This window comes from Delphinus delphis, chromosome 11, assembly GCF_949987515.2.
Source record: "Delphinus delphis chromosome 11, mDelDel1.2, whole genome shotgun sequence".
Lineage (NCBI taxonomy): Eukaryota > Metazoa > Chordata > Mammalia > Artiodactyla > Delphinidae > Delphinus > Delphinus delphis.
The window spans coordinates 99,440,520-99,467,593 of NC_082693.1; the positions used below are offsets into that span (position 1 = coordinate 99,440,520).

At 57.9% G+C, this 27,074-nt stretch overlaps 1 protein-coding gene across 1 annotated transcript in view; it reads left to right on the forward strand.

The window, feature by feature from the left end:
- Nucleotides 1-27,074, forward strand: part of TBC1D22A (TBC1 domain family member 22A) — a 314,302-nt gene that overhangs the window by 274,625 nt on the left and 12,603 nt on the right. Inside the window, exon 12 of the mRNA XM_060025836.1 lies at nucleotides 5,774-5,869. Within this exon, the coding sequence (XP_059881819.1) occupies nucleotides 5,774-5,869 (96 nt within the window). The remainder of the gene's footprint in view (nucleotides 1-5,773; nucleotides 5,870-27,074) is intronic.

Consider the following 27,074-nt stretch of genomic DNA (forward strand, 5'->3'; position numbering starts at 1 on the left):
CATCAACCTTCGAATATGCTTCATGTTCCACAAAAAAACATGGTTGGAATTTTTATTAGAAATACATTGATTTATAAATTACAATGGAAGGCAGTTGACATCTTTTCAGGTTTGAAAGTTTTGTCCATTAACCCGGTGCATCTTCCTGTTTATTAGGTTTCCTTTGATGTCTTTCAGAGAACTTGAGCGTCTCTCCCACGGCTGTCTTGCACTTATTTGGTGTGATGCATTCTTGGGTGCTTCCACCTCTCCCCCAGGGAACATCCTACAGGGATGGGCCCCACACACCCAAAGGCTGCCCACCTGCCTGCAGTCCTGGCCTGTCAGGGTGTCCTTTCCTCTCCTCCGTCTGCCCTGGGAGGGGCTCTGAGTGCCGGGGGTCCCCTGCAGTGACGTGGGCATCCATCATCCTGCTGCCTTCTCTTTGGAGCGGGGATTGGGTTTGCTGTCTGGTTTGCTAGACACAGTTGATTGGAGGTAATAAAAATCTTAAGACCTGAGATTTCAGACGTCTGATCCGACTGGAATGGGATTGGGGCTTTTAGATGGTCATTTTCAAGTGCATCTGGGGTCTAATGTGAATTGTCTTTTCCTCAGCTAGAGAGATTGATGATTTTTTAAAAAGGGCGTTTGTTATAGGACCGGTGTTTCTCTTTGACCCCCAGGGTCCCCAGCCTCAGAACCCCGAGGGTGAGCTTTTTAGGAGGAGACTCTGCTAACAGGCTTGTCCTTCAGAGGTGATGGGCCGCCACGAAGGCAGAAGGCCTGCTTGTTGTCCTGGTGTACCGCTGAGTGGCCTTTCCAGCTCTCTGGCCTCCTTTCCCTCCCAAGTCGTCTGGAGCCTGGGGAGATGGGAGATAAGGATTTGCAGCCTGGGCCCTGTGCGGTGGCGGCTGGAAGGCCTGGACTGGAGGGCCAGGCACCTCCCTAGAGCCTGCTCTGAAATGGCCGCAGCGCTGTGCTTCCCGGGGGTCGGCGCCGTGGTCCTCCAGCAGTGGCCGCTGCCCAGGGGGCTTCCCGAAGGCACATCCTCTTCCCTTGGAGAGCTCTCTGTGTGCTCGCCGGCTCCTCCCTGGGTTTGTTTGGAAACGGCGGGTCCACGTGGCTGATTCTGCACCAGTCGGGAAGGTCCCGATTGCACGTGTCAGATCCCAAAGACGATGGAGGCCCCCATCCCGAGTGGGCGCGGGTGGCAGGCCCTGCGATGTGTGGGCGTCCGCCGCGGAGAGCCTGCCTCCTAGGCTCGTCTCATCCGGGCAGCGATGGCGACGCCCAGGTTAAGCTTCATTAAAGCAGAAGCCCAGTTTCCATTAGGATATGAATGTTTTATTTATTAAATTGCTATTTTAATATAATTTACCAAGTCATCGAAGACAAATAATCCACTTAAGCGAAGCTGTAGAGCTCCATTTTCCCCGAATGCTGTGTTCCTGTGAACGCGTGGCGTGTACCGCACTCCGCCCGCCAGCTGGGGGCGCATCATGGGGACGCAGGGTTCACAGCCCGACCTCCTGAATTCCGAGTGAGGAGGGGTCCCGGGGCTGGCCTGAGGCAGACCTCTGCACTCCCCGGTTAAATAGAGGTTGTTAAGCAAATTAAGAGCCCCCGCCATCACAGGATACAGGGAAAGCTGCCGGTGTATTTCTCATAAACGTAACTGCAAAGGAAGAGAGACTATGGTATAGGAGAAATCTGGAGAAAATGTAAATCGAGAGAGATAAGGCAGCAACATCAAAGCAGGCCTTCCCCCAGGGGCACCTGCCAGTTAATTGCCAGGGCCTTCTGCCTGGTTGTAAGGAGCCTCAGGCAGGAGACAAACCTGGAGCCTGTCCAGGGACTGAACAGGGGCTGCTGTTCGCCTTTCTTGGCCTTGGCCATGGAAGTTAAGGGAAAAGGAAGGAAAACACCTCCCTTCGGAATATCTGACCACAGTCCTGCATTCACATGAGTTTGGAGTCCCGATTCATGTTACTTGTCTTACAAAATTTCAAGCTGAAAATTTAGTTGAAAGTAGACTTGGGATAATAGTGCCCTTAGGCTCTGGCAGAAGCAAGCACAAAGTTGTTCTTCCCCGAAGAAAACCATTTTTGATACACGCCTCAAAGAATTCCAACAGAGAAAAGTTCCAAGGAACGTGTCGACACAAAATTAATAGTCAGTCTAAGAAAGAAATGGAGAATTTTATTCGAGCCAACCCGAGGATAGTAACCTGGGAGACAGTCTTTCAGAAGCTCTGAGGACTGTTCCTCCGGTTAGAAGTTAAAGCACAGTTGTATACATTTTCGAGAGAAGGAGTAATACTCCATCAGAGGACGTATTGGCGGTTTACATAGTCCAGATCTGCACGCACAAGGCGAGTAGTAGGTCATCCTGACCCCTTACAGGATTAAGAAACGTTATCTCCTAAGGAGTTCCCTTGCTGGTGCCAGGAGAAAATTGCTGTCTGTGACGGAGCAGCCATGCCCGTGTCCCTTGGGAGGTCTGGGTCGTGGGTAGCGTAGGTGCACGGCGCACACTAAAGAGGGGTAGTGGCCCAGACTGGCAGAGAGAATTTTATGTTAAAACATTTCTTGTCCCGCCTTAAAAATAATTTTATTTCATCAAACGTAAGCTCCAAGAGGGGGAAAATCACTAAAGTACAAGGAGGCAGGCCACTAAGAGCAGGACTCAGGAGAGAAAACAAACGGCAAGGAAGAGATCTACAAAGACTGCAGACTTTAACGTGATCTGAGATGTGCTAGAAAGTCAGTTTAACATGTTCAAAGTGATAAAAAGGAGCACAGTGGGTGAAAAAGGAGGAAAGGGAAACTCGTGAGTTACGAAGCAGGTCTGAGAAGAGAAGCAAGTCTCAAATTTAATGGGTGAGTTAAACAGGAATTGTGATACAGTTGAAGAGTTGACTAGTAAACTGGAGGAAAGATTTGAAGAAAGTAATTCTCCCAGACAAACAAAGAGATGGAACATATAAAAAGAGAGGTTAAGTGAAATGGAGAGCAGAGTGAAAAGACCTCACACCTGCCTGACCTGGGTTCTGAGAAAATGCAGAGAATGGCAGGGGGCAGATGGATGTTTGATAGGAGATAATGGATGACAGTTTTCCAAAACTGATGAAAGCAGCCCATTCTCAGGATACCTCTAGCAGAATAAATATTATAAAGAAAATGCCAAACATCTAAGACAAAGAGCGTATCTCAAAAGCAGCCGGAAAGAAAAGTGTGATTTCCTACAAGGGAATGACAAACAGATTGATAGCTTTAAACAGTGGAGGCCAAAAGATGTCATTTTTAACATCTTTAAAAGTAATAACCAACAGTTCTATCTTTCAGGAATGAGAATGAAATAAAGACATTTTTAGACGACAGCTGAAAGGGTTTACTGCCCAAAGACCTCTCATTAGAGGATCTTCTAAAGGTTGCATTTCAAGAAGGATAATGATTTTAGAAGAAATGTCTAGATGCTGCAAATGCACCAGAGGTTCAAAGAAAAATAGAACATTATGAACAACCTTGTAGGTGGCAAATTCCTACAAAAAGAAAAGTGTTCAAAAATTTTAAAAAGTCTGAAGTGTTTTATAATCATATGGAAATTGAATCAGGAATACAGCCTTTCCACAAAGAAGACCTCATGCCCAGCCCATTTCTAGCCAACTTTCGGAGGACAGGTATCCCGGTCTCGTACAGACTCTGAGAAGAGGAGGAGGAAAGAGACAAACACAACCTTCATGATTAAAGTAGACAAGGATGGTTCTAGAAGGGAACATGGGAGGCCAGTTTTCTGTAAGTGTGAGAGCAGAAATCCTAAATGAAAGATCAGCAAACGGGGCCCAGCTGTGATTAAAAAATGTAACTTACTGTGACCAAATTGAGTTTACAGGGAATGCAAGGTTGGTTCAACATTAAAGAAACTCTGATACTAATGTAATTCACCACGTTCACAGATTAAAGGAAAACAATCTTATTGTCTCAGTTGATTCAGGAAAAGCATCTGATGAAATTCTGTAACCATCCATAAGAACTCTAGTAAATTAGGAATAGGAGGGCACCGACCTAACCTGCTACGCGTTATCTACACAAAGTTCTAGTGTGAAACAGCTTCCTTCTCCGGCACGTAAGGTGCAAAGCAGTGGTCGGGTCGCTGTGAAGTCAGGAAGCAGAAGGCGAGGATGCCGCCACACTGCAGCAGCTCTGCTCAACGTGCCGATGCCGGTTCGGCCAGCCCAGGGCAGTGGGATGCAGAAGCACCCTCTAACACTCCAGGCAGTGTGACCTGCCAGTGACCTCCATGTGGCTAAACCCCGTGGTCAGTCACCTCCCCGGGCTCGTGTTACCTGACCCTCTGGCAGCACCTCACACTCCTCCCAGCTCCCTGCTCGTTCCGTTAGGCCCTCAGTGTAAACTTGTGGCCATCCTCTTGCACTTGTAACAGGGAAGAGCCAATTCTGACTACATGTTGCATCTGTTTCTTTTACTTTAACCTTTGTTTTCCACTGCTTTTGTTCACTAAAAGGATACTGTCTATACACAGTGGCCTGCCTTGGGGAACCCTGCCCCCTGAATGGTAAACCAAAGTACCTTTGTTCAGGGAAACATCCGGACCCTGTTCCACCTGTGGATGGCTGGCTACAAGAAAGAAGAAATCCACACATCCCCTCCCTGAGGCTGGCCATTATTCCAGGGGATATTTGCAGAACTTACGGCCCTTTCACTTTACTTCTCACCTCCTCCTCCTCTCCATGCTATAAAAGAAACTGGCATCCAAACCCCGATAAGATGGTTTTACAAAGACACTAGTCCGCCATCTCCTCGGTCTGCTGGCTTTCCAAATAAAGTCGTATTCCCTGCCTCAACACCTCGTCTCCGATGTGTTGGCCTGTCGTGCGGCGAGCAGAGCCAGCTTGGACTCGGTAACACGCCCTAGACTCATCTGTCCCACTGCCTGCCTGACAGCTCCACTCGGAGCCTATCAGGTGCGTGTCCACAGGACAGACTCACAACCTTCCCGTCAACACACTTTCTCCCGCACCCTTTCCCGCAAACCTTTCCTCCTCTTAGGAAACGACGGCTTCCTCTTTGCGCTTGTTCAGGCCAAGGACGTTGGTGTTATCCTTGGTTCCTCTTCGTCTCCTACCCCATAGGTCCCGCATTCATCAGCTATTTTGTTGGCTCAGCCGTCAGACCATCTAGCATCTGACCTCTTTTCACAGCTGTGCTGCACCCCCTTGTCCCAACTCACTAACAAGTTGGGATTTTATGATTTCCATGGTCTTCTATCCCATCTCCCTGGGTCTGCCTCTCCCCACCCTGCCCACTGCCAGGTCTGTCCCGGCAGCGCGGGGAGCAGCGAGGAGGGGTGCAGGTGACCACTCGGGGGGAACGCGGCATGCTCGCTGCCCCACGCTTCCGGTCAGCGTCGTTTCCGGGCGGTGCCCGGGCTGGACGCCTGCTCTGCTCTTGCCTTTCGTTCAGGGCTGAGTGATCGGCCTTTGTGGGGAAAACGGGTCCCTTCTCACGCGGTGCAAGAATGGGGGCCCCTCGGACTGGCCTTTTATCGTTGCTGCCCATCGTCCGTGCAAGAAAGCAAACGAGCACCCGGTCGCCGGGCACATCCGCTGTGTCCCGCTGCCCGATTAGAGAGAACGTTGTCCTTATTGTAATGAGATGAGAATTAGAAGCGGAGGCCTTGAGTCAAAAAGCGAGCAGGCCGGCCCCGCTCTGTGTTCCCGGCCGGCCTGTCTGGGCTGCACGCTGACCTTCTCGGCTGTTCTCTCTTGCAGTCGGAACCTGAGGGCTTCGCGCATTTCCACCTGTACGTGTGTGCTGCTTTTCTCGTGAGATGGAGGAAAGAAATACTGGAAGAAAGAGATTTTCAAGTAAGTAAATGCCTTTTCAGAAGAACCCGAGTGTGATTTCCTGCTGGGAGAGAGGTGTATTAGATTTCGTTCACAGGGTTATTTGTGGAGGAGCTTGGAGACGGGCTGCCTGAGGTCACCGCTGACCTGCTGCCTGAGACTCCACGGCCGAGGGCACAGATCACGTGGGGCCTGGGCTCTGCCGACACTGGCCTTATTAAACATGCTGTCATGGACTCCAGGAGATACCTCCTGAGCCGGCCGGTGTGTGTCCTCAGCAGAATGGCCCGGGGGCTCCTGGGAGCCTCCTGGGAGCCTCGTGGCAGCCGTGGGGAGTGGGGCGTTAGGGAAGGGGCTTGGCCGCGTGATCGCATGGCCTGGCTGCCCGGCACTTGGTAGCTGTGTGACCCAGGGGTGGTTGCTAGCCTCTCTGAGCCACGTTTTTCCTCAGCGGTTCCGTGGGAGATTTACACCCGCCCCCATCCATCAGAGGCTCTGTGCTCGACCCAGGGGCTCCAGGTGGGCCGATCCCCCCACCCCGTCCCCACCCCCAGGCGTGCCTTGTGCGGTGGTACTGTGGGCAGTGTTGACTCCTGGGAGGGCGGGCTGCCTGGGGTGCAGTGAGGAGACACCAGTGGAGGGGACCAGGAACCAGGCTCTGCCCCTCACTGTCTGGGGGTCACTCTCTGGCTGCTTCACCTCCTCGAGCCCCTCATCTTTCAGGTGAGGGGACAGGGAAGGAGGCCCTGTTGTCCCAGGCCACAGTGTGGTGACACTGGGCAGCTCGCTTGGCCCATGGCCCCTCAGCTCCCATGCTTGTCAGACGCTCTGAGGACCCTGCTCCACCCGCCGAGGGCCGTGGGAAGCCACCCAGCCCTGCCGCAGCGCCCAGGCGCTTTCCATCTCGGCCACCAGGAGACGGTGGACAGGGAGGGCCTCTGTCCGGGCCAGCAGAGCCCAGCGCCCAGCCTGCCCCGCCCCGAGGTGCTAGATGGCGAGACCTGGTCCCTTTTCTCATCCCGGCTCCTGCCCTTGCTGTCAGGCCGGGCCCGGCCATGCCCGCAGGAGCCGCGCTGTGGGAGCCTGGCTCCAGGGCGGCCTTCGCCCCCACCCTGCCTCTTCCCACCTCCGGTTGCTGTCTGTGAACTGGGGAGAAGGCAGCCTCCTGCCCTGCCCCTTTGCGCTCGTGGGAGGCCTGCGGCCCCCCGGGTCACTCTGCGTCGGGCACGTGGCGGTGCCGAGAGAGCCCGGCACCGGCCTGCGTCGCCGAGTGAGGAGGGGATGGCCGCGGGCGGCTGACGGGGCCCCCTGAGGGCCTGCTGTCCATGGAGGTGCGGGGGAGCCTGCAGGCCGGCCGGGCCGTCGGTTGGAAGGGAGAAGGGCCCCGCCTCCCTGGTGACCCGGGCCAGCGTCCACACCTGCGCCCGGCCAGCTCTCACCTGGACGACAGGTGATGCAGGTGCCCGAGTCCCCCAGGCTGATGGTAGCTCAGGTGTTGCTGCCTCAGTTACGCTGGGGCTTCTCTGGTTGGGGAAACGGTTCCGGGAGGCCCCAGCCAGACATCACTGCCCTCGCGAGGCCCGCACCTGGTGGGGGGCAGTGGTTCGGAAAGAGTGTAGCGAGTGCGCTGAGCCCAAGGCTCGTCATTGTCCCAGGAACCGCTCGTGACCCCCAACGCTGGGCGGCCCCTGAGCCTTGCATGCCTGAGAAATGGCCCTGGCCCGCCAGCGTGAGTCCCAGCTGGGGACAGGGACCTGAAGCTGGTAGTGACCTCGTGCAAAGGGTCCTGCCCTGCGTTTCTTCCTGCTGCTCCGCAAACAGGGACGGTGCTGCCAGGGTCCAGGGCCACCAGGAGCAGCCCTGGACGCGAGGGTCCCTGAGCTGGGTGGGAGGACGTGCCCACGGGTGGGTGGTGGTGCTGGGCCTCCCCGCTTGGCCTTCCTGTCTTCCCGCCCCACGCGCAGGAGCCCGTGGAGGGCTGCCCAGGGCTCTGCAGTGTGGCCGCCCCACCTGACGTGACTGCGTCCCTGGTGGCCTTGGAAGACGTGAAGACGAGCCCCTTGCCCATCGCTCGCTCTCGTGTTGCTGTCTGGCCAGAGATGCTGCCGTGTTGTAACTGGAGGGCACTACTAGGCGGCTGGTTAGAACGCTTTGCTGGCCTCCTCAGGGCCCTGCTCTCTTAACTCGAGGCTCACCGAGGCCAGGGGACAAGCGCGGTGCAGCAGCCGGTACGCCAGACCTCGGAGGAGCCATGAGGTTGATTCTCCCCCAAACTCAGGATGGACTCAGGCCTGGATGTCGCAGGGTTGGATGCAGGGCGTGTTGTGAACACACTGCATTGTGGGGAATTGAACTGAATGGGAAAGTAAACAGGAAGAGAAAACAAATTAAATAAAGCACCTTTGGCGCCCTGGTGGGCGCGGGGCAATTGCGTGTGCAATCGTGGCGTTTTGGGAACGTGATTCTGTGTGCACGGAAGACAGCTTGAGCGTCCAGCAGTGGGACACCCACGGAAGAGGCTTTAAAGGCCTCACGCTCTGCAGAATTGTGAAATTGCACGCTGCTGTGTCGTCTCCGTGGGAACAGTCATTTCCGGAGGGGCGTCTTCAGGAGGAAGACAGAGTCCTCCTAGCGTTCAGCACGCCCAGCGCTGTGGGTGCTTTTGGCGGAGTGGGGGGGGGGGGCATGGGCTTGGCTTCCTGCGTCCAGTTCCCAGAAGCTCAGTGAAGTTGGGGTCCCACCTCTTCTCGTGTGCTTTGGCTTCTGAGACCTGCCCAGCCCAGGGGTCTGGTTGCGCCCAGCTCTGTGGACTCCGGGAGGGTCGCCGGGTCATCTGGTTGGAGGGAGGCGCCTCCCGGAGCGGATGGTCACTCCTGCCCTGAGGTCTGGTGCCCCAGGGACCTTGTACTTTTCCCCGAGGATTCGCTGTCCCCCGGGCAGACCTTGTGCCGTCCGTCCTGCAGGTGACGGGTCCCCAGCTCTGCCTGAATGCAGCCCGCAGGTGCTGCACCCTGGGTGTCCGAAGCCGGCCTCTTCCCCCAGCCCCCTGTCCCCACCCCGCCAGCCACGGCAGTCCCAGCCTCAGTGCCCGCAGTCTGATTCTCCCCGGCTGCCTTTTTCTAACCAGATTCTGTAGGGCCTGTGGGGGAAGGAGCCCCCTGTGCCCAGTCTTGTGTCCCCTGGCGGTGCGGCTGGCATGCTGACCTGGTCCCTCCCCTCTGCGGGGTGCCCCACAGTAAGAACTTGGGGCCCAGAGAGGATGGGTGCACGTGGCTGAAGATGCCTTTGAAGGGCTGGGCTCAGGTCCTGAGCCAGAGCTGCCATGTGCCCCTGATCGTTCCTCCTCTCCGGCGGGGATGCAGGTGCGCTGGGGGTGCTGGCCTTACCGGGTTCTTTGTCTGATTCATAAGGGCAGCTTATAAAACAGTTGGTAACGCGCAATGCTAGAAAATCATTCTAGTTTATCCCCCCAAAGTCCGAGCTGCTTAGTTTGTCCTGGTGTCCCAGGACATCGGGGGTCCGACAGCCCCTGTGTGGGCCCCCGGTCCTCATTCACAGCCCGCAGAGCCTGGTTCGCCCTGGCCCTGCTGCTTGGTGGGGAGGGCAGCACCCAGGGGGGATCATTCCTACCCCACTGCCTCCCGGGGGTGACCCGCAGCGTGGCTGCAGAGGTGCTTTGTGACATGGAAGTTTCTCCCCACGTAGGAGCTGTCATCGTGCTTCTGGATTTAGAGGAGGCCAAGTCCCTATGATGCAAAAGAGGCAGCAGCATACAGTGCTTTGTTTTGCAGAGGAGACAAAGCAATTAATTGTGGTAAACAGAGCGTGGAGCTTCTAGTGCAATCAGGGACCTTCTCTGCAGGGACCTCGGGAGCTCAGAGGTCTGTAAATATTTCTGAGAAGGTAATCGGCTGCTGCGTATTTGCTGGTGAACGACGAGCCTCAGGGGGAGAAACGGCTTCCCGTGCACGCGTGGTGGCCGCCAGCCCCGAGAGGCTGTGAGCCCGGGGTGAGGCCGGGTGTAGGGCCCCGCCTGGAAACCCCAGCCGGTCCACGGAGGGGGCTCAGTGTGTGAGTGGTGGCCGCCGTGCCCCGCACCCCTGGAGCTGGGGCCTCCTCTCATGCAGGCCCTTCCCCTTGTCTCCTGTGATCGCAGGTTGCCGCTCGGTGGGGACCAGGTGGGGACAGGCAGGGGCAGTGCCCAGCGGGAGGCCTCTGTCTGCTCTGATGTCCCTGGCCCCTCTGATGTCCCCTCAGGCCCTCCCTCTGCGCTGGGCCCTGTGCTGTCTGTCACGAGACTCCGTTTCCACGCACAAGGGGCTGGGCTGGCTGGGGGTGGACTGGGCAGGGACAGCAGGGCGTTGTGTATTGGGAGGCCAGGGGTCAGGGATGGGAGTAATAAACCAGGTGCGGGAGCAGGTTGGCGAGCTAGAACCAAGGACCCAGATCTAGAGCGGACCAGGTACCGGCCTCCTCTGCAAGGGAAGGAAGTTAGTGAAGCTGGGGCTGAGCGTGTGGGGTCGGGGTGTGGGTGAGAGGGCACGAGGGAGCCAGGCGGCTTCCTTAACAGGGCAGGGGAGCCAGGGGTGGGAACGACCCGGTGCAGTAGGAGGCGGGGCCGTAAGGCTGGAGGAGGAGCCCTAAGGGGTGGGGGCGGGACCTGGGGTGGGAGGTGGACACGCCCACAGGGTGTGAGACACGTGGAACCCAGAGGGACGGGTGGGCAGCCCACGCAGACTCGGGGACAGCGAGGTTGGCGGTCTTCCCGTTGACTTCGAGGGGGAAGCGGCCACAGTCCGCAGCGCGGCCCACGGCTCAGAGGTGCCTCTGCTGTTAGACAGTGTCTGGAGGAGGCTCTGGGGTGTTGGACGCGGTGGTCCACGCCTCACTTTGTCAAAGTCTCCCTCTGTCTGCAGGTTAAACCTGAGTCTAAAACTTTACAAACAGAAAGACATCGAATGGAGCAGCCGCAGGAGGAGGCTCAGAATATTTGATGAGGATAAAAAATGAGGCTGCTGTGGGTCTGACGGCTTAAAAGCTCTGGGTAGGATCTGAATTCAGATTCTACAGAGATGCATTTGTTTTTAAGAGTTTGTGGAGCAGTTACAAAATTAATCATCTGATCTAGACCATAAAAATTGTCAAAATCTGAAAAACCGGAATCATACGGACTGCCTTTGCTGAGCATAATCCTTTAGAACTAGACAATAAAGTTAAACCTGAGTAATGAAGCATCTGGAAATTAGAGAGCCCTCTTCAGAATACATGGGTCAAGATGAAAGTGACCCTGTAATTATAGAATAAATTGAGAAACATGGGACCTCAGAGACTCCGCTTTACTGTCTGTAAAGTTCACATCTGCAGTTCTCCGTCCCCTTCTATCAGTGAACCTCAATCAGGCCCATCACAAAATATTCGAAACGCCCTAATACTTGGTGACCAGCAAAGGGAAGAAAAAAAAAATGTGTGGGGTGTGGCCTGTGCTGGGCTTGTAAACAAATTCATGGGCGAAATGCCTTTTATTATTTAAAAACATTTTTTTTTTAAAAAGCCTAGTAACTCTTTAACTGAAGAAGTGAGAGATGGAAAAATAAGTCAGCTTATGATAAAAGGCGGTGAAGGAACCAACGATAAAGTAAATGAATGGCTTAGGAAGTGTCCTCCCCGCCGGAGCCCTGCAGAGCCCGCCTCCCTCCAGGAGCTGATGGAAGCCCAGACCCCAGGTTGGTACTGGGGCAGGTGGTGGAGGCATCCTCTGCCCACCAAAATTCCAGATCCTGGAAGGACAGCCAGTGCTCAGCGTGCGCCACGTGGCTGGTGCAGGCAGGCTTGGCAGGCTGGCCCCGGAGACACAGCTCCAGCTCGCAGGAGCCAAGCTCCAGATGCCAGCCAGGGGCAGCCCTGCAGCCAGGCCCCCAGGTCAGGGCAGCTGTGTGCGCGCCGCCCTGCTCACTGTTGTTGTAACATCCTAGCAGTAACCAGCGGCATCCAGGCACGGGGGGTCTTAAGAGATTCAGTAGCTTCTCCTGAGTTTAATAGAAAGGAAGAACCAACCCTACTCTTTTTTTTTTTTTTAATTTTATTTATTTATTTATTTTTGGCTGTGTTGGGTCTTCGTTTCTGTGCGAGGGCTTTCTCTAGTTGCGGCGAGTGGGGGCCACTCTTCATCGCGGTGCGTGGGCCTCTCACTGTCACGGCCTCTCTTGTTGTAGAGCACAGGCTCCAGACACGCAGGCTCAGTAGCTGTGGCGCACGGGCCTAGTTGCTCCGTGGCATGTGGGATCCTCCCAGACCAGGGCTCGAACCCGTGTCCCCTGCATTGGCAGGCGGACTCCCAACCACTGCACCACCAGGGAAGCCCAAGAGCCTTACCTTTGATCCGGTAATTCCGCTTGCTTATAATTATGGGAAAACAAATTGCCAACAGCCTGAGTCTCCAGCGTTGGCAGAAGGGTGCCCTGGATTATCATACGTCGCTGTTGAAATATTTTCTAACTCCCAAAAATCACATCTTCAAGTAATAGTCACTGAGGTTAGAAAGTGCTCTCAGGATGTTTCTTTTTGGGGGGAAAAGTGTGATCCGAAATCACACACGTCTACACACACACACACACACACACGTCTATATATGTCCATGCATGTAAAACACACACCCTCTTATGTATGTATAAAACACACGTCTATATATACACGTGTATAAGCACATACATGTACACACACGTAAGATGCACACATGATCTACACATGTAAACATAACCTGCACGTGTATGTGTATATAAAATATGTGTACATGTGCTCAACATTACAAATCTATACACTACACATATAGGGAACACACCTACATGTGTACATATATATAAAATGCATACATATATTTACATGTGTATATACATGTAGAAATGATCCCAAGTTTGCTTGTCTTATGCGCAATAAAAAGGCTTAACAGGGACTTCCCTGGTGGTCCAGTGGCTAAGACTCCACGCTGCCAATACAGGGGCCCAGTTTCAGTCCCTGGTCAGGGAACTAGATCCCACATGCTGCCACTAAGACCCAACACAGCCAAATAAATAATAAAATAAATAAATAAATAAAAATTAAAAAAAAGACTTAACAGAAGCAGGTCACAGTGTTTGCATCATGTAGTTTAGGTTAGTAGAATTACAGACATCTTAATTTTCCTGTTTGAATGTCTGTTGTATTTTCCATGTCTTCTCGCGAGTAGTCAGCATGGTTTTCTCACCCGGGTTCATTCCCGCCTTAGGCAGGTGAGACCCCTTTGTGAGGTGCCTGGCTGGGGGCCCTGCTCAGTGACGCTGGGCTCCAAGGTCCCTCAGTATCCTCTGGGCGTCTCAGCAGGTCCCACTGCACCGGGATCCCCACAGACTCTGTCCCTCAGCTCACACGCATGTGCACATGCAGACACAGGCATGCACACCACGTGGTCCCCAGGGCCGAGACGTGTGTCCGTCTCATGTGAGGACTCCCAGTGCCCACTGGTGTGCTCCCGCCTGCCCGTGGCGGCTCGGAAGCTGCGCACAGCGCCCCAGCTGTCCCCTCCCTTTGGCCGGGTGGAGGGTTCTGGCCCCGCCTGGTCTAGCCCATTGGTCACCCTCAAAGCCTGTGTTGTACTCATGGGACCAGGCTTCTTTCTGCCAAGTCATCGGTTCCTTATCATCAGAGAAGGGGTTAGAAGAGGTCATTTCTAAATAACCATGCGGGATCTGTGTGCAGACTGGGCTGGATTCCAGTACATGACCTTCAAGCCCCCTCCCAGCTGGCCTCCCCATCCCCTGCCCGGCCCTGCACTCAGCATGCCACCCTCACCGCAGACTTCTGGGATCTTTGGTAAACAGCCTACTAGTAAAGCCATTAAAAGAATCTCTGGGGCATCTCTGATTTACAAAGACAGAAAGAAAGACAACAAGGTCCAAAGCCTGAGCTTTGAGGAGCCGGAGCCGGGCTCAGCGTGCAGACACAGGGCCAAGCGACCTCGCCGCTCACCTGTCCTCGCCCATTACATGTCCTCCGGCCTGGACGCTGGCACCCGGTGTGCTCAGCCTCTGGCCGCAGCCCCGTGGAATGCGTTTGCTTTGCCAGAGGCCTCCTGTAAATGCTCGTTAGCTAGAGCCTTTGTCAGGTTGGACTTCCGGGCCTTTGAAGATCAGCCGCGGTTACCCGTGGAAGCGGGTGGAGCGGAGACAGCCTGTGCTCACACCTGCGGGGCCGTCACCCCCGGCGAGTGTCCTCTGCCCCGTGGGCGTGGGGTGTCCGCGACCGTGAGGTCTCGGGGCCTCCGACAGGATGGAGGGGCCGCCTCTGCGCGCCTTTGCCCGTCCCCACTCCGTTCCTTCCCTTTGCTCTGAAACCAGACGGCAGAGTCGGCGGACCTTCCGGAAGATCTTCCTGCCCTCTGTCCGTGGGGACCCCTGGGGGGGCCACCCGACGCCCCGTCACTGAGGCCTCAAGCGTGGGGTCACGGCCTCGCCTCCAGCGCTGGCCTGCTCGCCTGCGTTTGGAGCTCCAGCACCTCCTGGGCAAGTCCATTGCTGTTTTGATCCGCGGTGCACTCAGTCCCCCGAGGCAGCTAATTAGTCCCCTGGCGTCATCCCCTCCGCTGGGTCAGAGGAATGGCCCCAGGGCAGGTGTGCGTCTGTGTCAGGCGGCACTGAGTTTGCTCTGCCAAGTGGCCTTCCACGGGTTAACCTCCAGCGGTTTGTGTTTCATCTTGGGTTCATCTGAAGCAGCAAATGGCAGGAAATGTCAATGTAAAGATCAATTGTCTCTTTCTTCATCATTTCAAGACATTTTAAAGACAAAATCGGGTCAGTTGAAACCTAATCTTCCGGTGGATTGTGCTTTCCTGTGCTCCCGTGGGTGGCGCGCCTGTCGAAGTGTGGGTGTGCATGGACGTGGAGGCGGATGGAGTGTCAGCTGGGACCTTTCCTGACTAGGAGCCCTAGGGGTGCCGGCCCCTTGCCGCGCAGTCTAGCGTGCCATCGTGAAGCTCTTAGGAAAGAGGGCTCGCACGGTGCCGGGTGGGGGGCAGGGCCGTGGCTGGGTGCGCTCACGCCCCACAGGGCAGGCAGGTGGGCAGGGGCGGCCTGGCCGGGAAGGGCGGGTGGCAGGAGTGGCCGAGGCCCACCTGAGTGCTGCCGATGCTGCAGTGTTGGGCCCTGGCCTGCTGCCGCCCTGCAGTTTCAACAGGGATCCTCATCTCTGCCACCACGCCGCCCCCAGCAGAGGGGGAGCGTGACCTGGGACAAGTGTCTGTCCACACAGGAAGGACGGCGGGGAGCTGCGGGGGGCATCCCGGGCCGAGCATCTCAGGAGGCAGGTGGACCTTGCCTGCCCTCAAGCCCGGGGCTCGAAGCCTGCAGGGCAGGGCAGGGGCCGGGCCGGGCTCACAGGATGGGAGCTCTGCCGGCCGTGTCATCCGGTGCTGAGACGTGCCCTGTGCCGGTGGGTCGGGGGACCCGTCAGGGAGCCAGCAGGGTCAGGGTGAACGAGGCGTAGAGGCCGGCGCTGGGTTTGTAGCCCGGAGAAGCGAAGGCTCTTCCGTGGTGGGAGGGAAGAGAGACGACCCCGTGGCCGCACGTGGAGTCGGCTTGGGTCCTTCTGTACCGCGGCCTCTTGCGCGCTCGTTGCGATGGCCACGGGCTCCTTTCCATCACAGGGACGGGCCCCGTTAGTGTTGGCAGGAGGCCACGTCCGCTTCGTGGTCCGCTGGAACAGTGCGATGCCTGCGGCAGCACCTTCTCTGCGGGGCGGGAGGGGCTGGACCGCGGAGGGAGTGACCGTCCACGTGCCAGACTTGCCGATCGAGGTGCCTGGTCTCGGAGAGTGCCCGGTACGCGTTGTCTCTGGGGCAGGTGGTCCTCACACCCCTGCCGTCCCCGCCGCGCGCAGGCCTGGACGACTCGCCGATCTGAGGGATTCTCCTTGACGCCCTCCCGCCCCTCCTGCCACGCCAGTGTCTGCGACATGTTTCCGTAGTTCTCCGTCTTCGCCGAGGACAGGCCCCTGTGGGTGGCGGTGCGCGTGGTAGTCTCAGCGAGTGACGAGTGGGAGGGGAGGCAGGAGCTGGCTGTCCCCACCCCTCGCTGGGTTCCCGCCCCCCACCTCCACCTAGCCCCCTGGTGGCCCCTGCCCTCCCACGGGTCGTGTCCCTTTAAGAACTGCGCTCTCCACGGCCGTTTGAAGAACGGAGGTGGGAGTCTTTGTCCCACGACCGTCCCCAGACACGGCTGTGCTCTTATTAAATCAGCCCTCACCGCGGCAGGTCCTGCTCTCTCTGGGGGATGAGCACATGGAACCCGAGCCCGCGGGGCCCTGCTGGGCCTGGTGGCCCCGGGGCTGCACCCAGGCCGCTAACTGCCACCTGGAGAGCCAGCGTGCCGCTCTGTGTCCACGCGTCACCGGGCCACACCTGGCCACACCTGGCCTTGGGCCCGAGTGAAAGTGCACATCCCTGTACGGACAGCCTGAGCCGGCAGCGCCCGCGGGGCAGAGCCGGGGACCTGTCCGCACCTGCTCCCCATGCCCGGTTTTCTTTTTCTTCTTGTGGGGATGCCGTGACGAGCGCTGTCACCCCTTCGGTGGTGAGTCTCAGGCTCTGCGTTGCTCGCCCTGTCACGATGGGCTACGTGCTCCTGAGCCCCGGGCGTGGCCGGGGTCCAGTAGGAGTGTTAACGAGAGCTGAGGTGAGACAGTGTCAGCTTTTTGGTTACGCAGCCCTCACTGAAGTTCAGATGTGAGGATTCTCGCGTGGCGGTCCAGCGGTTTCCCTTCGGGTGTGGCATTTCCATCAGTTCTCAGAAGATGGCTCAGCAGAGGGTTTTCGAACAGAAAGCGGAGAGGGGTGGGTGGGGTTGGCACTGTCCCCACGTATTCTTGCCCAGTCATCGTAATTTTTAAACAAATGTTAAAGCTACTTATGTATATATATTTTTAAAAGACGGAAAGTTCTAAACACCTTTTCACCTAAAACAAGCCATACCTTCTCCCCACCTTCCCCTCAACGTCAAAAGGTGCCAGTTTCAATCTTAGGTTGTCTTTCGTTTTTGTGTTTTGTATTTACCTGTGTCTTTATAAATAGCTCTTTCTTTTTCTTTTTTCTTTTTTTTGTTGCGGTACGCGGGCCTCTCACTGTTGTGGCCTCTCCCGTTGCGGAGCACAGGCTCCGGACGCGCAGGCTCAGCGGCCATGGCTCACGGGCCCAGCCGCTCCGCGGCATGTGGGATCTTCCCGGACCGGGGCACGAACCCGTGTCCCCTGCATCGGCAGGCGGACTCTCAACCACTGCGTCACCAGGGAAGCCCTAAATAGCTCTTTCTTGATTTATTTAAATAACGACTTTTCAATCAGGAAGGGAAGGTGCGGATTCGCTCTTGCCCCCATGGCCCCCGGCTCCCGGCGTCCTGGTCAGAGGGCGGCCTGGCCGGGCTGCCCCTTGTTGGGGCCAAGTGCTGCTCACGGGAGTCAGTCGGTCCTCTCCTGTCACCCTTGGACTTAGCAGTTGTGTCCCCACGTTGCGAATTCTTCACAGGTTCACCCCCGCCGTGGTTTATTGGAAGTGGCAGCTTCTCCAGAAATCCCACGAGTGGGCACTGCACACAGCGTCCTCCCGGCGTCCTGCCCAGGGCGCTCCCGCAGCCCGATCCCCTGCCACCCCCAGAGTCCAGGAGCACGGCGGGGAGTCAGGGTGAGAGAGGACGGGACGGCCTGGAGGGTGGGGCCGGCCCCTCTGGCCGTTGAACACGCCGCTCCACGCTCTTCGTGCCCAGCACTGCTGCTGAGAAATGTAGTGCCATCGTCCGGGCCTTTATTGCCTCCTTTCTGCCCATGGCCCGCCTCTGGGGGCTTTTGTCCATCCCCCTCCTGAGGCGTCTGGTGAGGTGGCTTTCTGTCATCCTGCCGGAGTGGTCATTGGGCCCGTTCAGTCTGCAAAGCGCCAGGTCTCCATCTCTGGACAGTTTCCCGAGCTGTGAGCTCAACGCCGTGCTTCTCTTCCTGGGATCCTGGTCGGTAGCTGGCGTCCCGGATGGCCCCTGGCTCTCAGCCCCAGAGGTCCCGATCGGGGGACTGGGTGGCCACGGTGACGTGGAGGTGCCGCCACGCACGGGTGCCACGGGTGGGTGCTCGGCTCCCTCCGGCTCCGGTGTCCCGTCCTGCTTCCCTGGGTGCACAGGAAGTGTGTTTGCGATCTTGCTGGAGGATAGTGTCCTTGGCAGGCGGAAGCGGGTTCCTCTCGAAGTGCAGAAATGCGGAATCTGCTGCAGGGGCCGGGCCAGCAGTGAGCCCTCTCCGCGTCCTCCTGACGGCGCTGTGACACACACAGGGGTGTGAGCTCCGTGGCTGAGCCGCCGCTGTTTCCCGTAAGATCCACGACCACAAAGCGGACAAGAAACTCCTCGGCCTGCTGCTGCCTCTCTCCTGGCGGGCGGGTGGCGTCTGCCTGGGCTGAGCCCTGGACACACGGGGAAGACGGAGGCACTGCCTCGCGCAGCAGGGACGCTGTGGGCACAGCGGGGCCACCAGGCCTCCTCTGACAGATGAGGCTGGAGCTGGGCCCTTGCTGTCCGCCTCTCCCCGGGTTCACGTGCTCTTCCTCTCTGCAGAAGGCGCTTCTGACCGTCAGTGCGGAGTGACCAGGAGCCGGCTGCCAGCGCCCCTCTGAGGGCTGCGCCTCCCTGGGGGTCACCCCAGCTGGGGCTCCAGAGCCAGCTCGCAGCTCAGACCCCTAAAGCTCTCGTCCTCAGTCTGCAGGCGAGCCTGGCCGGGCCGAGGTGGCCGTTTCCCACGCCCAGCCGTGCCAGGTGGCAGCGTGGCGAGCCTGGCCGGGCCGAGGGTGGCCGTTTCCCACGCCCAGCTGTGCCAGGTGGCGGCATGGCGCTGTTCGTCAGGCCTGGGAGAAGCTCCAGGACCCGTGGATTGCCTACATGACACACTTTGAACCGAGGCCGCAGCCTCCCTGGGATGGCCGTCGAGTTCACGTGGAGATGCAGCCTCACTCAGGACCCAGTTTGGGCACAAGCTTGGGGCAGGGCGGCCACCGCAGTCTCAGGAAGCAGCGTGTGTTCTTTGCGACTTGGAGGAAATGGGCTCCAAAAGGTGAAGTCAACAAACATTCAGGTGACGTCTATAGAAAGTAACATCCTGTCCATTTCATTCGCTGTGCAACTTCATCTTCCTTTAAACGTGTCGATGTTCGAGCATAAACGTGGGGTCGAGCTCGTCACTTCACAGCGGTCCCGGCGCCCACAAGGACTTCTTAGGAATCGTAGCCGATCTTAAGTTAAGCGAATTACTTGCCGCTAAATAATTTCAAAATAATAATTTTTAAAATCCTTTTATGCTGTATGAGAAAAAGTGTATTTAGCGTGAAGTTTGGCTGCATTTTAATTGCTTGTTATGTGGCACCTCTGAAAGTCCCTGGGTCAGGGAGCGAGCAGGTTGTGAGCCCGCCCTGCTGAGGGCTGCTTGGGGTGGCCGCCCCCAGGCCCCAGAGCCTGAGCGTGACACAGGTCCCCAGAGTTTGCCCAGCAAGGGCTGCCCGCGGTGCAGGCTGTGGCTTTCACTATTGGGTGCCTCTGAGGGCCCAGGCAATTCCAGCTTGTGAGGCAAAGTTGGGATCTGCTGGGGAAGTGACTCTGGTTCTGCAGGGCTGCTTTTTAGGACCCCTGGGAGCACTGGTGGGTCCTCCCTCCTCTCCTGTCCCTTCCCCCTCCCTCCCCTCCCCCTCCCCACCTCCACCTGCCCTCCCTCCCCTCCCTCACCCCTCCCCATCCTCTCCCTCCCTCCTCCCTCCCTCCCCTTCCCTCCCTTTCACAAAGGAAGAATTTCTCTTTCCTGGTGGAGAGTGACATCCCACCCCCAGCACTGAGGCCCTTTCCCTCCCTCGGGGCCTGGATTGCATCCTGACACAGCCCACTTGGTCTGGAGGTTTCCCAGCCGAGCCTCCATCAGGACGAGCCTGCCCTGCCGGTGAGGTGGAGGGCAGCCGAGAGCATCTCTCTCCCTGCTCATTTCTGCTGCGAATTAGTCTTGCTATTAAAGAAAAAAATTACACCCACCATTCAAATCATTAATTGAAAGGCCCTTATTATCTCATTAATGGTGTGTGATATCTAAGGTAGGTCAACTCGGAGAAGCTCATCTGTTCAGTCCCTGAAGAAATGTCATTACATCTCGGGCCTTATGAAAACGTCTCCCTCACAGCCCCCCCTCGGCTGCCACGCGGTCCGTCCTGCCACCTTCCACGGACACCCGCACCAAAACACCAGCGTGGAAGCACCACCTCACAGGCCTGCGGGTGGGCCTGCCGCCCCGCGTGGCTGCGCTGGCCGGGGTGTAAGGGAAGCGTGCGTGGCTCTTGGGCCAGCTGGTCGGCGGCACTCTGCCTCCCCAGGTGCCAGTGGGCCCTCACTGCTTCGAAGCCTTCCTGACTGTGGGCAGGTCTGATTCAGGATTTTCCGGTGGCAAAACTTGGAGGGATGGAGTCAACCCTAATAGGCTCAGCAGCCACTTACGTGGGCTGCTAAGGCGGAGAAGCCTGTGCCGCTTCCTGTAAACCTGGGACAGAAAGAAATCAAACGTCCCCCGGCCGTGTCCTCTTGCCGAACCCGGGATTAGCTGGGGTAGCCGCTGGCTCCTGGGCTGCCTTGTGGAAGGAACCCCTGTGCCTCGCGGTGGTTCCGTCCTCTCTCCTGGGTCCTCATTTAACCACGTCCTGGGTTTCCACGAAGCCATTGCGCACCCCCAGGCCCCCAGGGCTCTGTGCCGGGGAGGGGTTGCCGCACGGAGGGGAGCGCGCTCCGTTCATCCTTCAGGACGTGGCCACGTGCCAGCACCGTCCTGATAGGGCCGTCCGGGCTGGAGGTGTTGGCCAGGGGGAGCCGTTTAGGGGCTGCCCGGGTGGCTGGGTGGCGTTGGCAGAGCAGGTCCCGGGCAAGAGCAAACGGTTTTGGGGGCCTCAGATTCCCCCTTTCAGGCTGGAAAACGAGGCACAGAGAAGCGCAGGGACCGCAGGGCTCGGATGCCAGCTTCCTGAGGCTCCCAGCCATGGCCACCCCTGCTCAGCCCCATTGTGGCCACGGCCCTGGCCCAGGCCCTTCCGGGGAGGCTCTGGTGGGTGGCGGGAGATGTCTGGGGGATGAAGCTGTACACACGCCCCCTCGGACTCAGAGACTTGGGGCACAAAGAACCCAGGTGACTCAGCAGTTCTGAGCTCGATCCCTGGCCACCACCCGCTGTGTGACCCCGAGCGGTGGCCACTTCCCCCCCTGCCCATCCCGGGACCAGGTCCCGAGAGGAACTCAGAGAGCAGCAGGGGGTGGGGACTGTCTAGCACACCTGGGGCCCTGGAGCGGGGACTGCTGCCGTCCAGGCGAGGTGGTGACCGGTGGCACGCTCACCCCCCGCAGGCCTGGCTCACCCATTCCGGCCCCTGGAGGGGGTCCAGCGCAAAAGTAACAAACTCGACCACAAGGTCCTGGGCTCACCAAGTCCTCTCCCCTCATGCCGCATAAATAACAGAGATGAGATGAAACTGATGGAAGTGCTCGAAGAAATCTGCCTTGCGATCCACTTTCAATCCTCAAAGCTCTTGATCTGTACGGAACGTTCATTTTGTTGCCCTTATTAGTTTGAGGATTTTCAGGGCAAACACGATAGGATTTCTTAATTCAATTTCGGGGTGTTTGTTTTTTGATATATAGCACACAGAAGAAGTTGCATTGATCTTGTAATTCCTCATGCAAAGAAACAATATTTGATCTTCTCTTATTTCGTGTGTGTGATGCTCAGCTGGGCCGGCGGGGGCGGAGGGTCCAGCTGGACGGGATGCGGGAGGTTTGCAGACACCCAGCCTCCCGCCCTTCTTCGCACCCCTCGCAGCAGGCATACGGGACACCTGCTGCCGCTTGTCAGGGAGCTGAGGACCCCGCCATGCCCCCCATCTTTTCTTCTCTGCTGGGGCAGGCTTTCCTGGGGCTCTGTCTGCGGGAGCTATGCTGCCCCCGTCCCCAGCCTCACACTCTGCGCCCGAAGCAGGGACCCCACCCTGCTGAGCACCTCCAGCCCCCGGCGAACCTCACAGCCGAGACCAGAGTGTGTCCCTGTGTGGGGTTCAGCGTCTTCCTCTGAGGGGTGGGGACCTGCACCCGCTCTCAGGATTGTCACGGATGCAGGGGGAGCACAGGTACTCGTGGAGACTCATCACTAGTGACACTGTCACCTAAAGGATTCCTAGTCCCCTGTCATTCTGAGGGCAAGGAGTTGGGAAGGTAGAGCATCTCAGGGTCCCCCCAGGCCCCCCACCCTTACTGAAGGAGAACGCCCAGAGTTACAGCTTGTGAAAGTGACAGTGGAGGTACTGGGCCGCGCCCACTGCGCTCTGTGTGCTTTGTGTGTTCCGGCTAAGGACACATGCCCCACCCCAGGTGCCCTTGGCCTTGCATGGCAGTGGGTTAGGCAGTGGACCGCGGGTACCTGAAGCTGGGCGTGACGTGGGTGTGTTTTCCTGGAGAAGCTATGAGAACCGTGTGTATGCAGTGACCCCACCGCCCCCCCGGGGCCCTGCTTGGCACGTTGTCCCTTCGGGGGTGAGGGCTCCAGCAGGTGCCTCCCCTTCTCGTCCAGGCTGGCACATCCTTGGGGGAGCCTCCTCGGGGTGTCAGTGGACAGCTGTGTGCGTCCCAGCTGCCTGTCTGGCAGGAGCCTAGAACCCACATGCAGCCGGCTCTGGAGGCTGGGGCCATCCCCCCTGGTGGCCCAGCCTGGATTTGGGCCCCTCGGCCTGGAAAGACCCTCCTGAGTCCCGCACCGAGCCTTTGCCAGAAGCTGACCTCGTGTGTTTCACTGCTGTGTGTCCACACTGAGTCACCCCTGGGCTCATCAGTGACCGATTAGGAACCAGGACTCAGGCCTCCAAAGGCCACTCCCCCAGGAGTAACTGCTGGGTGGGGCGTCTGGGGCGGAGGTTGCTGGTTGGAGCATCTCAGAGGATACAGTTGGCACTGGCGTGGTACCACGTGCGGCCACACGTCCCACACACCCTATCCGGGGTACGCGCCCGGGACCCACGTCGCCCAGGCACTGAGGTGCCCTAGAGGACCCCAGCTCCTTCATCGCTGTCATAGCGGGGTTGCCACCCTTCTTGTTCTCCACAAGGAGCTTTGATACTGTGCTCCCACGGGGTCCCGATAGGGGCCGTGCGGAGGGTGACCCATGGGGACAGGTGTGAAGCCACCTTCCCCAGGGGTCTCAGGGCGACGGGCCAGCCCCTGTCTGCAGACTCCCTCATCTGCTCTCGGCCACTTCCTGTCCGGGGGTCAGTGCTTGCCATGGGCCTGCACTGGTGCTGCCGTAGCCGACGTGCACGTTTGTACTCAGGCGTTGCTGCGGGGGAGAGGCTTGGCTCTTGGTGCTGGTTTTGTTTTTGTTTTTAATTTAATTTATTTTTATTTTTGGCTGTGTTGGGTCTTCGTTGCTGCGCTCAGGCTTTCTCTAGTTGCGGCAAGCAGGGGCTACTCTTCGTTGCTGTGCACGGGTTTCTCATTGCAGTGGCTTTTCTTGTTGCAGAGCACTGGACTCTAGGCCTGCGGGCTCAGTAGTTGCGGCACACGGGCTCAGTAGTTGCGGCACACAGGCTCAGTAGTTGTGGCTTGCGGGCTCAGTAGTTGTGGCTCGCAGGCTCTAGAGCACAGGCTCAGTAGCTGTGGCGCACGGGCTTAGTTGCTCCACAGCATGTGGGATCTTCCCGGACCAGGGATCAAACCCATGTCCCCTGCACTGGCAGGCGGATTCTTAACCACTGCGCCACCAGGGGAGCCCCCAGTGCTGGGTTTATGTTTCCAAATAATCCCGTTGGAATAACCTCATTCTTGCTGGGACGTGCACGCCAGCCTGTGAACCTGTCGCAGAGTCAAACAATGTGACGCCTCCTGTGACATGGTCGCCCTTGGTTAGAGTCGCACTCTTAAGTACCAGTCTGATTCTGCACGCACTCCCCTGCATTGTTAGGTGACGCCTCTGTCACGCTGGAGACAGAGCAGGAGAAGCGGCCACAGCGCCCCCAGTGAAGCCCAGCGACTCTTAAGGCGATTCCTCCTCCTTGGGAGCAGTGACATGATTTTGAGCAGAAGTTGAGCTGCATGTATTTAGAAATCAGTGGAAATAATCAGATCGCACAGGCGCTGAGTGTATGTGTGGAACTGTCGCTTCTTTCCTGGTGGGACCCGGGAGACCCACCCCAGCTGGGTCTCCCGGGTCACGGGGGGCGGTTCAGGAAGCGGGCTGTTTACCTGGAAGCTTCCCTGGTGTGGCAGCCGGCCAGGCCCTGGGGAGCTGCCCCTGCCCGGCCTGCCCTCCACCTGCGGCCCGGCAGCCGGACATGGTGGCCCTGGGGGTGGTCCTGGACGCTTCAGTGTTGCTGCTCTGGGCCTGGGCTGGTGGCGGGCCACTTGCCACGTGGTTCTTGGTGCCGAGGTGGTGCGTCGGTCCTATGAGAACTCGACGCCCCCCCCGCCACCACCACCAAAAAAACATGCCTGTCCCGACTGCCTGCCAACAGGCGGCCCTGAGTGGGCGCTAGCTGGAGGGGCCTGGGATTCAGACTCCACGCCCGGGGTTAGGGCCTTGATCGGGTCACCTGTCCTCACCGTCCTGCCCTCCCAAGTGGGAGGTCCAGATCCCAGTCCTCCCAGGAGCTGCCCCATGTTCTGTGTGTCTTTTGCAGAGCTCACTGTGCTCTCTATAGGTAACATTCTAATCCTTGAAAGAGCTCTGCCAGAGGCTGGGGTTGTCCCTACATCTGGGGTTCAGAGATGGACCACCCAGGGTCACACAGCTGACCAGACCCCAGGGCAATCCAACGCCATACCTGGGCTCCCAGCCACACCCCAACCCGCCTGCCCAATCGCAGGCACCACGATTCTGCGAGAAGAAACGGGGCTGAGACATTTGTGCCAAACGCCTCTCTCAAGGTGCAGGTTTTTCCTTTGTTTGGCCACGTTTAGCACTGGGGATTGGATTAGGATTGGATTAGGATTAGTATTTAGTATTGGATTGTTTTTTTGTGCTGCGTTTTCCTGGGGAGGGAGGGAGGGAGGCAGGAAAGGAAGGGAAGGGATCGACTTGGCTAATACCTTAGTTTAAAGATTACAGTTTATGTGTCAGATTCCACTAGTTCCCAAGTAGCACTCACTGGATAAAGCATGAATGTGACTGAGATCTCTGCGCTATGAAATGGTATCTGGCACAGAACGTGTTCGCGTTCTTATGCACCAGTTTCATCAGTAATGGTGCTAATGGAACATAAGCCTCCCGTGTGCTGGGCCCTCTGCCAGGCGCTGGGAGCACGTACGGAATCTGGTGTAGCCGTGGCCCCACAGGCTCAGGCTGAGGTTGGCTGCTCACGGGACTAGCTGGCTTCCAGTGGGAGGGTTAGAGCCACAGCCTACTTTCAGGACCATCCCAGACGTTGTTTTGTTTATTATTTTATCTGTCCATCCTCCTACCTGCCCCTGCATCCATCCACCCACCCATCCGCCCACCCATCCATCCATCCATCCATCCACCCACCCACCCATCCGCCCACCCATCCATCCATCCATCCACCTATCTATCCATCCACCCATGCATACACCCACCCACCCACCCATCTACCCACCCATCCACCCACCCATTGATCCATCCATCCACCCACCCACCCGCCCATCCATCCATCCACCTGCCCACCTGCCCTCCACTCAACATTTACTTGGACACATGCCCTGCTGCTCTCAGTCGAGCACGGTGAAGTTCCAGAGGCTGCTGGGCCTGGTCTGTCCGAGCCTTTGCCCTCAAGGAACTGAGTCATATGGTAAAATCATATAAAGGCCCTGAGGGTGACCGCGCTGTGGAGACAGCATAAGGAACCACACACCTCCCCAGAATGTGGCTCTGGAAAGAGAACACCCGAACCGAAGCCTTGGCCTCCGGGAGGGCCTCTCCTGGAAATCCTGCCTCTGTCTCCCGGGGAGGGGCCATGCCAGTGGATCAGGACCTGGGAGCCAGCTCTTTCCTCACCCCCAGTCCCAGCTTCAGCCCAGCGGTGTCCCTTTTGTCGCTGAGACCCTTGGCGGAGCAGATGAGGGTAGGGGGCGGAGGAGAATCTCCTCTTTAAACACCGTTCTGAATTGATGAAGACTGAAGAGACACTTTTGCCTCTAAAAGTCCGTAAATCTCAGGTCCAGAGTACTTGACGGTGATCCTTTAAGGTTCCTGAAAACAAAAGGAAAGTGTCCTCACGCCAGGCGATTTACAGCCCGGGTCTCACTGGAATCAGGAGGTAGAAGCCCTGCCGTGCAGCTAGTTCATTAGTTTTGAACAGTTTCCAGGAAGAAGCTTGCATTTTAAACCTCACCGTCGGGGCACTTGTCCTGTAGCTCAGTGGATGGTGTCCCCCTGGAGGGATGTTTACGCAGCGCCCAGTGTCTGGGAAGCAGGGGCTTGAATCACAGAGCCGGGCCTGGGGAGCCTGGGTCCCTTCCCTGCCGCCCTGTCCGCAGGGTCCCCTCGGCCCCGCGTGCTCTCTGCTGCGCGTTCTGGGCCTGCACATGCAGGAAGGGCCCTGGCTGGAGGAACCTGCCCAGGGCTCAGTCCCTGGGGCCTGGCAGAGACCAGGGAGGAGGCATGGGGGCCTCGGCATCCAGGAGACACGGGAGAGCCTCGCGGCTCACTGCCCCGAAGCGTCCTCCTCCTTTCACGTGTGTCCTGCTCCACGGGGGGCCCTGGCCTCCCGCCAGAGGCAGCCCTTTAGTCGGAGTGCCCCATCACTCCTGGTCAGGCCAGATGCCCCTGGACGGAGGGTCTCAGGGCATCGTGTACTTGGAGGGATGGGAGGCGCAAACCTTCCGCCAGCACCCAGGGTAAGGGTGTTCTAAAATGTCGCTGCCTTTGGCTTCTTTTGTAGAAAAAGAGCCCGAACCACCCAAATCCCCGTCCCGTCCCCCCCCCCCCCGCAGCCTCCCTGAGCCGAGGTCAGAGCCTTGCACCAGGGCTGCCGCAGGCCCTCGGTGGAGCTGCGCACTGTAAGTGAGCTGTAAGGGGACGTCTGTGACCCCAGAGTTCCTCTCCCAGAGTTGGTCTACTTATCCCAGAAGGTTCTTTCCCCTTCCCCCGAGGGGAAAAGGCCCTTTCGCCTGCAGCATAAAGGCAAGTGGGGGGTGAAGGGCGGAGTAAGGCA